This window comes from Triplophysa rosa, linkage group LG2 (assembly GCF_024868665.1).
Source record: "Triplophysa rosa linkage group LG2, Trosa_1v2, whole genome shotgun sequence".
Taxonomy (NCBI): Eukaryota; Metazoa; Chordata; class Actinopteri; order Cypriniformes; family Nemacheilidae; genus Triplophysa; species Triplophysa rosa.
In genome coordinates, this window is record NC_079891.1 from 22514072 (window position 1) to 22526733 (window position 12662).

The following is a 12662-nucleotide window of genomic DNA, read 5'->3' on the forward strand; positions in this document are numbered from 1 at the left end:
ATTAGAGTTTTGGGTTCCTCGCCACCGTTTGCATACTGTTTTTGCACTATCTGCCTGACCGGGGGGGCTGCTTTAGAATCTTAAAGTTTTACTTAATTAATATTGCATATAGGAATTTATTATCTGTTATATTTGACCTGTGCTTCTCTCTCCTTTATCCTAAATGTGTGCTCTCACTGCGTGTGTGTGTGTGTGCGTACTTGTCTGTGTACGTACGTGTGTGTGTGTGTGTTGTGTGTGTGTGCGTGCGCATCCGTGTGTGTGTGTCTCTGTGTCTGTGTGTGTTGGTGCGTGTGCGTGTTGTGTGTGTGGAGTGTTTTGTGTGTGGGTGTGTCTGTCTTCTGTGTTTTCAACCTTTTCTTGTTTTTTCAGGTATAATTTTAATTGTTTTGCTTGTAGTCAATGTGTCTCATGTGCAGCTGCTTTGTAACAATGAAAATTGTAAAAGCGCTATATAAATAAAGTTGAGTTGAGTTGAGTTATATTTACTTTGATGTATTAATGTTAATTACGACTAGTACAGGAAACAGAACTCTTTAAATCTGAAATTTTGCACTGTTAGTCAGTGTCATCCACTGTGTTGTGCAACTCTGACCACTGTGTGGCATTGTGTTTATTACTAGTGGTAGTTGGCAGCATTTGCTTGAGAAGACTGCAAGATTCCCTGATGCATGTGAAAGCTATCTGGAGAGGTGAATGATTGAATGAACGAACGATTGAACAAATGAATGAATTAATGAATCAATTCATGAATGTCATCTTATAACTTAAGCCTCACATACTTGAACGCTCATGCAGTACAACAGTGCCATCATGTGGCTACTTAAATTAATGCACAAGTGTTCACTGATTCCATTTTTAGTGAATGATTTTGAAATAGTCAACAGTACAACATTAACGAACATGTATGGACATATTAAGAAACAGTTAATGTTCTTTTATGTTCATTTTGTACAAAACAACGTCACACAGGGCAATTGTCACAAGGGCTGCACATGTAATATATAATAATAAACTTATTTGGGGAATATTCAGACTGAATTGGAGTGAATTTGAAAAGCTATAGGACCAGGATATTTTAGAAGGGTGTAAAACATGGTATCCTGCCACGTCTGTGATTTGTTTTCAACTAAATTATCAACTCAATATTTTGTGTGTGTGTGTGTGTGTGTGTGTGTGTATACTCCCTTTCTAGTTCCTGACACCTTATATATATGTGTGTATATTATATCATAGGCAATGTATATATGTGTGTGTTATCATTGTAGTGTATTTTATAGTAAAATTCAGTCGGTATTGAAGCTGATAATCATACAGAAGACCCGTTACATACAGTTGCATGAGTGAAAGGTTATTCCAAAAGGAGACAGAGGACCCCAGGAGGTGACAGGGAGAAGAGCTGACCAACTCTGCTGACTCACGACTGTTCAGAAGTGTTGATTTCCGCTCCGTTTCTTCAGCCTCTTTGTAATTCTAATGAGAGAGCGTAAAAGGTGTCTGGAGCCAGAAAGGGAGTAAGACAGAAGAAGATAGGGTGAAGGAGAGCAGATCAGATTGAATATCGACTGACTTCACGCTGTCCAATGCAGACAGACAGTATACTGAGTCATCATCTGTATACCCTGCCAGCCTGGCTCAGAATGAGTCTGAAGAAAAAGAGAGGAGGTACCCCGGGGGAGCGTGAGGAGAAGAGTGAATGTTGAAGTTGTGGGGGAGGAGACGTGATCCTAAACAGGCGAGATGACAGCATGAGTAAAAATAAGAAACAGACAAGGAGAAAGCTGTAAAACAAGAGTCCAGACAGAATACAGAATAAATAGGGCTACTGCGTTAAAACAGATTTCCATGATGAAAGTTTAATGAAGATACTGATAATTTCAAGAAAATGTGATTAGATTGTGAAAATAATAGGTGCAGAGGACCTGTTTGTAGACCAACCCTGATAGGAACAATAAGACTTAATGAATTCTTATATCCGTGCCTGAAATATAAAAAGCCCTTTTGGTGTCTTCAACAAATAAAGAGCAATACCAATAACATATTTTGCCATCAAAGTCATTTTGAAACATCAAAAAGAAACACACAAAGTGCAATTGACTAAAATGCAGTCAGAAAACGACCCCATTTAAAGGGATACTTCACCCAAAAATGAAAATTATGTCATCATTTACTCACCTTCGAGTTGTTCCCAATGTGTATACCTTTCTTTATTCTGATGAACACAGAGAAAGATATTTGGAAGAATGCTTATAACCAAACAGATCTCAAGCCCCATTGACTACTATAGTAGGAAAAAAATAATGGCAGTCAAAAGTGCCCCAGAACTGTTTGCTGTCCTACATTCTTCAAAATGTCTTCTTTTGTGTTCAACAGAACAAAACAAATGATAAAGTAACTTTTCCTACTATGGTAGTCAATGGGGGTTGAGATCTGTTTGGTTATAAGCATTCTTCCAAATATCTTTCTCTCTGTTTATCAGCACAAAGACATTTAGACACATTTGTAACAACTCGAATGTGAGTAAATGATGACAGACTTTTCATTTTTGGGTGAAGTACCACTTTAATGTTTAAAGACAGTGAACATTTATATGCAAGTTTAAATTCGGCCGACAGGTGGCGACAAAACCAACAAAACTCGCTGAAAGGACACGGCACTCAAAAAAGGAAATGACGTATAGTTGGTAGCACGTATGCTGTGGGCAAGTAAAGTGATCTAGAATTGCTTGGAACAGTTGTTTAGTCGTGATATGACCGATTTTAAAACACGACCGTCAGCCAGGGCACGAAAGCAAAGGTAAATCAATGGCGTGTTGTGTAAAGCAGAAAGTGTGATGGTAATATATAGAGACTCATTGAGAGCGTGTGATTTAGAGCTGACCGTCTGTCAACACGTGTAACTTGTCATAACCAAATATAGTTAAACAACGACAGGACAACTTTAACGACAGCACTTAAATAACTCGGTGGAAGGACCACATTTTAGTCCACGGCAAACCAATTTCAGTAATTAATGCGAAAGGTTAAAGCGTCTCTTCCTTTTTTTAAATGGGGATTACACTTGCTTAAAATATACTTTAAGATCGTAAATGGTTGCAGTGTGTCTATAGATAAATGTTGTTTGATTTTGTTAGAACAGTATATTTGTTTGGCTTTTAAATCTCTTTAGATCTACTGAGAGGTGCTTCATTAGTTTTTTTGACAGCTGAGTTTACACTAAGCAGAGCTACATTTGGATCCAGGTGTCACACAATGCTGTTTGTGCTTTAGCCCTTTGGTTTTCTGTCAAGAGTTAGGGTTACATTTAAGTGCCTTTTTAGATTTCATTGCTATTTTATGCGCCATATTACCATTAGATTTGTATTGTTGAATGATTATTGTATAACACTCGGTGTGGAGTATGCAACTGATTCATTTATGTATTTAAGTGAACATTACCACATGTAAGTCAATTGACATGTGAAGCTGTGTGGCGTGCTTTGTTTTCTCCCAGCTTTGTTTGTAAAACTTTGTGTTATTATTATACGTGTTGTTTGTATGAATTCGTTTAGATTTATAATAGGGATGTAACGATTCACTCAGCTCACGATGCGATGCGATTCACGATTCTGATCTCACGATGCGATTTATTCACGATTTACTCACGATTTATTTTGAAAAAATGAGTTTGAAATGAACAACGTCCCTTGCATTATTTCTTAAATGCTTCACGTTTCTTTGTATGATAAAATAATGTTTTATTTCAAATAACAAAACTAAACTGCAATTTTATAACAAATTAATAATAGAAAAAGTCTCTTTAATATAAACAAACTAATACTGTCTGTGCTTTTCTTGGATTTTTTTGCATTTAAGAAATATCAGCATCCACGTTTAGGTTTGCAGTGAAAATAGCGGCCCCTTCTGTTCAAAAAATGTATTGCGATTCAGTTCAAGCCTCAACCGATTTGAATCGTCGCTCATTATAACCGATTTGAATCGTCGCTCATTATAACCGATTTTCAACCGGCTCACGGTGAATCGTTACATCCCTAATTTATAATATAGAAACTGCATGGAAAACAAATACTTAAAATTAATTTACATTCGCCTTATGGTACTTTCTAGACTTCTTGGATTTAGGATATTTCCCACCACAACCTGGAAATCATTTTTGGAACTGCTCTTTTTGATGTTCATAAATACATTTAATGTTGTTCTGTTACTAAATCATTAGCAACATTAATGTTTTCATGTTACTAAATACTTTTAATATCACTAAATCCACACGTTATGTCGGGGCTTGAGTTGGGAATTAGCTTAAATCTGAGGTGTTGCAGCATTGTTTACCTTAATTGATTACATTGCATGTGTCAGGCCTCCAGTCAAAACCCTATTATGTGTTTTCTTGGAGAACTAACTGATCTTTGGTCATGTTTAGGAATTTCACAAAGATGGAAGACCATGTAATGCAGAGCGAGACGGCCTTTTACTCAAAGGCAGAGCACTACTGGAAGGAAGTCCCACCCACTGTGGACGGAATGCTGGGGGGTTATGGCAGTATTTCAAACACTGATATTAATGGTTCCAAAAAGTTTCTCCAGAAATTCCTTGGGGTGAGAACCCATTTTGTATTAACCTCCTATGACATATGACATTCTATATTTTCACATGCAATAGGGATGGGTACTGATGTGACGGCAACGATCGATGATGAAAACGATGATCGTTTGGTCTATACATTTTTTTTTAAAGGGGTGGTGCAACGGTGTGTCATGCATTCTGACTTCTTTACAATGTTAAACGTGGTGTCTTCTCCTGCTTAACATGGTCAACTTGTCAAAAAACGAGTTGGGCGTATTACGTAGTATTTCTGTGCTTCGAACATATAAAACTGTTTCGTAACAAATTTTTTTAGTCCCTTACTGGATAATTATCCCGGAAAAGCACGCGGCAGCAAGGAGAGCAGGAGAAGGAGCATGCGCAGACGTCACTTTCACTTGTGTGCAGGAGAGAGATAGAGAGCATACGTTTGCGAAGTTCAGGTGTTTGTTTGTTCACTGCATTTGGGTGATGAATGTTATATAAATGGTGATTATAACCATAAGTCTATAGCTATGGTTAGACCTGGGCAGTCATGTCCTTGCGCTGCGTGCGCTTGGAAAACCACATCATTTTAGGACCAGAAAGGAGTAAGTGGTTGTTGCACAAATGCACGTGTATTTCCTGGTGACTTTAGAAATTGGTTGCCAGCCAAAAGTTCACAAACTTGTGAAGTTGCATTCATTTCATATTCGTATTCCTGACCCTGTTTTAAATGACAGTTAATGGAGTCAAAGTGTCGATCCAAAAGTGGGAGTCGAGAATCGGAGTCGACTCCAAAAACCCAGAATCGAACACACCTAAAACGAGCATAAGAGACTTCACCGTCAGACACTAGCTGCGTTTACACGGACACATCAGATTGAATTTAATCATATATCAACATTAACGGTAAAAAGAGACGGGCGTGGTGGACGCGGGTATCATTATAATATTCACAAAACGGCTACTCAAACAATGTTGTAAGCACAGATGTATTTATTTTATGTCACAGACACCAGCATAATAATGTACAATTCATAAACGCAAAATAAAGGTCCTTACAGCGATTTACCATGGTAAAAACAGTTAATCCTTCCAAATCACATGTAAGTAAACGATAAATAAAATAAATGTTTGGTAGCCTACTATGAATATAAATTAAATTTTATCATTAGATATTTTAGCCTACAGTATGTTTGTACATCTGCAAATGTATCATGTTTTAAAAAGGAACTTAGAAAATGCGTTTAAAAACTCACTCCAAGGAAACAGTTAAGACATTTTAAATGCGTAGAAACACTAATATGTTCATTTAGAGATGACAAGCATATGGGAATTTCTACTGCTTTGTCAGATTTATGGTTTTTGGTTTCTTTAATCTGACCAAGTGTTTACATGCCCTATCAAGCAGATTACAAACGGCATAAACCACCCCTTACAAGCCGACTGAAATCGTCTTGGGCATTTTTAATCTGATCCACGTGTTTATATGGAGCGTTTTCATTCGGATTGGATTTTTAACCGGATTACATTGGTCCATGTAAACGCAGCTACTGACAGACAGAAATGCGACAGGCCAGATTTGATTCTTCACCTCACGCTGATATTTCTTTTAAATGTTTACTGTATTTTCAAAAACATTGACAGTGATTTTTTAATAATCTAACAGTGTTCATTTATTATATACTCAATGTTGTCGTAGTTTTAACAACATACATTTTTGTATCGGTATTGTAATTAAAATCCTTTTATTGTCACCATGAGGGACACGCCCTGCCCCCAATTAATCGAGCACTCGTTTCTCAAATGAAATATTATCAAAAATGCCCAACCCTAACATGCAGTCTAATCAATCAAGTTCATTTCATTTTTATATTTTTCTGTCATAAGGAAGGTAAAGGTAAGACTGGGACAGGCTTTGCTCTGGACTGTGGAGCTGGAATCGGCCGTATCACCAAACGACTGCTTTTACCACTCTTCCGAACAGTGGATTTAGTGGATGTGACGCAGGACTTCCTGGATCAAGCTCGTATGTATCTGGGTGAAGAGGGCAAGCGGGTAGAGAACTATTTCTGCTGTGGTCTTCAGGACTTTAATCCCCAGCCAGAGTGCTATGATGTCATATGGATCCAGTGGGTTATTGGTAAGGCATTTTATCTGTTCTTTTATTTGACTATACAATCAAACCTTTGATAACAGTTTTGCTGAACTTTGAAATTGCCAAATGAATTTTTTATTTGTTTTGCAAACACAAACTCTCCGTATCGCTAGGTCACTTGACTGATGATCACCTGGTTGAATTTTTGAGGCGTTGCCGGAGTGGTCTGCGTCCAAATGGTCTCATCGTAGTAAAAGACAACGTCGCTTATGAAGGCGTAATACCTGATGTTGTGGACAGCAGCGTGTGTCGGGACCTGAATTTACTACGAAGCATAGTGTCCAGGGCTGGACTTAACATCATCTATGAAGAACAGCAGCAGAACTTCCCTGAGGAGATCTATCAGGTTCACACGCTGGCTCTCAGATAACTGCAAGCATGCCTGTGTTTGTATCAGAGTGATTGTTCAGGAGGATCAATGTTAGCCACACAAAGCTACTTGGAACTGCCAAAGTTTTAAAATGCACAAGACTGGAACCTTTGGGCGTTGAGATTTTAAGATAATGAATTTGTTAAGGCTACCCTTGACCTTTACGCTTTGTTATGTTACCGCTAAGGTTCGCAGCTGTCATGAATGTGAATACTTAAGTGGCTCATGGTTTTCATATTCATACACTCCGGAGAATTTCATCAGGAGAAAAAGTGGAAACAGTCAAGTGCAAGCATAAACCACCTAACTACCTTTGTTTATCAGTGGCTGTACTGAAGACTATTTCAAGCATGTGTCTGTGGGACTGGGCGGTGTGGCTAGGGAACCTTTTAATAAGTTATTTGATCATTTGAGTGTATACCAGTTCATGTTACATTTTAGCATGTAAGTTGTTGACACACTGTGTTGTATCTTTCCTTGAATAAACTAATATTTTGGAGCACTACTTGTCTGAAAATGTAATTGTGTAGATCCTTATAAAATATGCCAGTGTAGGTTGGCTTTTTTCTTTATTGTTGCCCTAAATAAGGACTTCAATCTGTCTGAATTGTTAATACTAAATCTTGCATACTGTGAGGAGCCAAAATGTTGTCTTGACAAAGTAAACAGTTCACAAATTCTTATGTCATTCAGTTAAAATAAGAAAATGTGAGAGAGCAATACGCATGTTCAGTTGTGTTTTTCTATTAATGATAAATCAAGTCTTGGTAAGTCACACGGGTTATAATCTTAGGCAGTAGGGTAACTCTAAAATAGAGTACAGAGTATCCTTCAAGCTTTCTTCCAGACTTGCTGTGCTAGTTATTAGGCCAATGAAGGAGTTTTAAAAGAAGGATCAGGACCATGTTTCACTCTGAAAGCGCCTGACTTTCTCTATGGCGTCCAGCATCTCCTGTGCCTGACTTTCAGACATGCCACCCTCTTTCTGAAAGGCTTCCTTCAGGGCATCACATACACTGGTGGGCATCTGCTTGGCATTCCTGGAGGGAAAAACATTATGTTACTTGAAATATTTATACAAGGTTTGTTTAAAGTTTGCATGTTTAAAAACTTGAGTGACTTGACTTCAGCAATAATACAGACTTACCCTGCAATGTAGAAGTTGGCATTCTTATTTGCTATCAAGTCCCATAAAAGTTTGCTTTGTTGCCTCACACGATGCTGAACATAGATTTTATCCTCCTGCAAATAAATTATGTAAATCTGTGCCTTGCTGTATTCCACAGCCTAAAGGAACCATGATCCAATCCAAGCAACCAAAATATTATTAGTACTTTCTACATAGTAAATAATACTACTTAAAATGTTTTGGAATTAAAATAATACGACGTTAATACTGAATGTAAAGATAGAGATGGGAAGGGAGAAGGACACATGAAGGGTTGTCATGGTAGCGAGACAGGCAGCATCTTATATACACCTACGCTTGTGATTGTAAAAATATCTATAGCCAACTATATGATGATAGACTTTGGAGAACTATAAATGACAAAGCGACAGACAAGCACACAGACCCCATCTGTACAGTTCTCTTGAGGTAGGAAAAGATGAGTGGTGTTGTCTGACCTGGTCTCTAGAGAAAGCTGTGAAAAGGGTCATCTGGCCAGCTTGCACTTTCTCTTCCCATTCTGACTGACAGTAGAAGTCTTTTGTCTCAGATCGGCAGCCAAAGAACAGCACGTTATCTGAAATAGGATATATTTTATTATGACAAACAACTCTGACTTAGCAACAGCATTACACATTATGTCATACGGTCAATGACTACTATTCAAGTTATTGACCATTAAAGTACAGCAAGGACTCAAAACTGCACATCAATATATACTATATCTTCTTTTTCAATCTTTTAATTCTCTTTACCATTCATAAAGTGGAAAATAACAAATCAAGCCCTTATTTATTCTGAAGGTCACTTTTGAAAAAACATTCACATTTATTAAACTAAAACTCACCCATCTTCCCCTGAGCAACCCTCTCCTGTATGGCAGATCTGAATGGAGCCACACCTGTCCCTGGTCCCACCATTATCACAGGGGTGTCTTGGTCCTCAGGGAAACTCAAACTGCCTTTCTTGACCCACAAGGGTACGTAAATCTCTCCTACAAAGTATTAAGGGAACCATCAGTTGTTGTTCTGTATTATATGATTCAATTATTATATTATAACTATATTATTGACTGTTTTGACTTTAATTTAACTTGGTAATTTCTATAGGTAGATCAGACCCACCTTTAGAGGGGTCTAGGGAAGCCAGCCAGGATGAGCAGAAACCCATACGTGGCTTAAAAAGCATGGTTTTATACTTCACCACTGCAAGTAAGATTTGAATGCGGTTGGGGTGTGCCTTTGAATCAGAGGAATTCATTTTTTTTGTTGTTAAAACGCGTGTTAAGAAAACTTTTAAAAAGTTGCAGAAATTATGCTGCAGTACTTTGACCTTACCAAGAGCGAAGAGGCAATAGAGAAGGATCGAGGCTGGATTTCAGGAAAAAGATCCAAAAGGTAGTCAACACTCAGCTCAGCTGTGGTATGAGGGAAGTCTGCCAGTACCTACAAAAACAAGAATTAAGGTTAAATAGCATGGAAATGGTACATTAACCTGTTTTTAATGCTGGAAGAATTAAAGAGAGCTATATCCGATAATCACTAGTACTAACAGAAGCTACCGACAGTGTTTTAAACTGACATTCAAAGCACAACAGAAATTTTGATCAAGGAGGCAGCCGTCAGCAGCACAACAGGGCATTACATGGCACAGATTTCCATCTTATGACATTAAAAATAAACACATTCCACGTTGACAGTAGCAGCATTCTCTCACCTCCAGAGCTGTTCGACGGGGTCGGTTGCAGTAAGCGTGAAGAGCGTCCTGACCCACAGCTGAGCTAAACTCCAGCAGTTTTTCACACTCCAGCTCATCAGTGGCAAAAGTGCCCAGCACCTCGAAGAAGGAACGACGTGGAACAGCAGAAATGTCTAGGAACTGTTCCACCAGAAAGTGAACAGAGCAGGGCTGCGGGAGCCGTGCAGGAACAACTGCTACAGAAAGAACAACCATTTTATTTAGAAACTTTAGCTCCTTGTGTTCTTTCTATTAACCTAAATCTCTAATACACATGAATAATCTTGTGTCCTCTCTATATTCAGGTGTTATATACATCACCTGTGCTACTGTCAGTGGGGGTTAACGTAAAGTAGCACTCAGGATCAAGTCTCAAGAGTTGACAGAACTGCTTGATGTCCTCTGCAGCGTTACGGGGCCTCATCATTACAACATCACCTGCATTGTACCTGTCAGATATTGACATAATCTGTTACGCTTTTCTGTAATGACATCGCTACTTATAAACTGAAATGTTCATACTGCTCACTGGATGTTAGAGTCTGTGATGTCAAACTCAATATGCCTCACATCCTGGAAGTGTGAGGGATGAGTCACTCTCTGATTGAACACTACTCGAGCTGGGAAAGGATGCAATGAGGTGGGAGGGGCTTCATTGATAAGTCTCTGGAGATGCTCAACCTGGTGGTTTGGGACTTCATCTAGTAAACTGAAAACGAATCGAGGTGGAAGCCTGGAGAGATTTTTTGAAAAATATACAATTGAACATATAGTCTCTGCACAGTCATTTTAAACACTTCAGATAAACTTAATGACATTACGATTACATTTATGCTTTTATATCCAAAACAATTTACATAGAAAGTGTATTCAATCTAAACATTTATGTATCACTTATGAGTGTTAGATTAATAGACGGACTTGTCTTCATCACGGAGTGGAGCGAGGCCAGCAGGGGGTGGGTAGAGAGATAGAGTTTTCTGCCAAAACGAAAGCAACCATGGGTCGATCACACCATCGGGCCTGAGTAATAAGATAAGAGATTATAGAACATATACGCAAATGGATGGACGCAGAGATATTTTGTTTGTGCATGTCTTTGCTTTTCACATTTCAACGCTATGCATCACAAGAGAAGAGTAAAACGAATCTGTGGTCAGTATCTAAGGGATTTTTCTCCTGAAATCTCACCCTAGATCATGTTGATCATCAGCCAGTCCAACAGGCAGCAGCATATTAGCTCCAAGCTGAAGCAAACGCTTATGGAGCTTCTTAGCAACAAAGTTGAACCTGAGAAGTGGCAAAACGAGTTGTTTTACTTGTAAGTCGCTTTGGATTAAAGCGTCTTCCAATTGAATAATTGTATATGTAGTCACGCATGTAGTATGTATGTAATATGACATCATATTTAAATGGCACAGCAGGCACTTTCAAACACAGTGAAGTGAACTTAACATTGTGTTCTCAGTACTAAGGACTAATAAATATGCTGAAGCCGAACAACAGATAAAATCAAAAATACTCTGTAAACAAAGATCTGTTGACTCGTCTTACTTTGGATAGGAGGAGTCTCCAAGACCCAGAACAGCACAGTCAAGACGACTAAGAGAATCAGCAGGCAAAGACTTTCTGAACAGGAATCTCCAAAATTTCTGTATGAATAATACGAATATTTTACATTTTCATGTGTTAAATGGGTTAACGTTGGCAACAAAGGAAGAATACTGTTGCTTGTTATCTGACCTTCATGTTGTCTGGTGGATCACCCTGTCCAGTTGTGGCACAGACAAACACAACCGGGGACTCTGAGATCAGGTTGCCCTAATGAGAATACATAAAGAGAATATTGCAATTACTAAGAGACCTTGTACATAATGTAACTCACATAACCTGCCACCCAACACAATGTATATCTATATAACCATCATGCACTGACCACATTGTAAGTGTCCAGGGCTTCCACTCGGACTCTCATCCGCTTCCTCTGTGCTTGACGGCCGATCCGCTCAGCTGTATCTTGCGCTGTTCCTGTCTGGCTCCCGTAGAGAACCAGGAGGTTGTGGCCGTTCATTTTGTCACTGTAAAGATAGAAGCTATTGAATTAAATACCATTTGTTGTTGAAAAACAAGGTGTATTAATGCACGAATTCAAGACAGTGTTGTCTGACTCGTAAAGTCGATTTACAACCATAATTACAGGTTTCATGATTCACAGTTAACGTGACACTTCTCGTGTCCTTATTTTTTTAAATGTACAATTATCATATAAAGTCAAACATCTTACCTAAAAATGTAAAAACTCCCACGTAATCCACACATAACCTAATAACAATGACAATGAAACTACGACAGAATTTTAAGACGCATGTTTTCACAGAACACTTTACAACCTAATTCAGTCGATTGATTTCAACGTCACTTTACGACGTCTCGCGTCTGGGAAATGTAGTTTTCAAGGCAGATAAGCGTGTTGCCCTGTCCAATATGGCGGCAGCGTTGACGTAACATGCGTCTAGCAGTGCGGGTTCATGCGTTTTAAGGAGATAACATAAGGACTTAGTGAGGTTTAATTGAATTTATTTATACAAAATATTAATTTGATACAAAAATATAGTGCGAATATTGTACAAACCAAACAATTCTATCTTTCCGCCACTAGATGGCTTC

At 38.4% G+C, this 12662-nt stretch overlaps 2 protein-coding genes across 5 annotated transcripts in view; one reads left to right on the forward strand and one right to left on the reverse strand.

The window, feature by feature from the left end:
- Positions 1 to 7093, forward strand: part of ntmt1 (N-terminal Xaa-Pro-Lys N-methyltransferase 1) — a 50096-nt gene extending 43003 nt beyond the window's left edge. For 2 of the 3 annotated variants that reach the window (XM_057355944.1, XM_057355936.1), the window contains exons 3-5: positions 4420 to 4594; positions 6453 to 6705; positions 6834 to 7093. In XM_057355944.1, coding sequence (XP_057211927.1) covers positions 4420 to 4594; positions 6453 to 6705; positions 6834 to 7090 — 685 coding nt within the window. In that variant the 3' untranslated portion in view covers positions 7091 to 7093. Of the gene's footprint in view, positions 1 to 2558; positions 2797 to 4419; positions 4595 to 6452; positions 6706 to 6833 lie in introns of those variants that run through there. The other variant, XM_057355930.1, reaches the window with a different exon arrangement.
- An 888-nt stretch (positions 7094 to 7981) lies between these two features.
- On the reverse strand, positions 7982 to 12413 carry ndor1 (NADPH dependent diflavin oxidoreductase 1). 2 transcript variants are annotated; one of them, XM_057355919.1, is made up of 15 exons: positions 12280 to 12413; positions 11932 to 12073; positions 11739 to 11816; positions 11550 to 11647; positions 11187 to 11285; positions 10917 to 11018; positions 10525 to 10728; positions 10317 to 10444; positions 9975 to 10189; positions 9596 to 9703; positions 9383 to 9497; positions 9106 to 9252; positions 8717 to 8835; positions 8238 to 8332; positions 7982 to 8130 (listed from the first exon to the last, which is right to left on the reverse strand). In XM_057355919.1, the coding sequence occupies exons 1-15, from the start codon at positions 12312 to 12314 to the stop codon at positions 7986 to 7988; spliced, it is 1830 nt and encodes a 609-aa protein (XP_057211902.1). In that variant the 5' UTR covers positions 12315 to 12413; the 3' UTR covers positions 7982 to 7985. The 2 variants fall into 2 exon arrangements, with proteins under 2 accessions (XP_057211902.1, XP_057211893.1); XM_057355910.1 differs by having other exon boundaries at positions 9975 to 10192.
- Between the last annotated feature and the right edge of the window lie 249 nt (positions 12414 to 12662).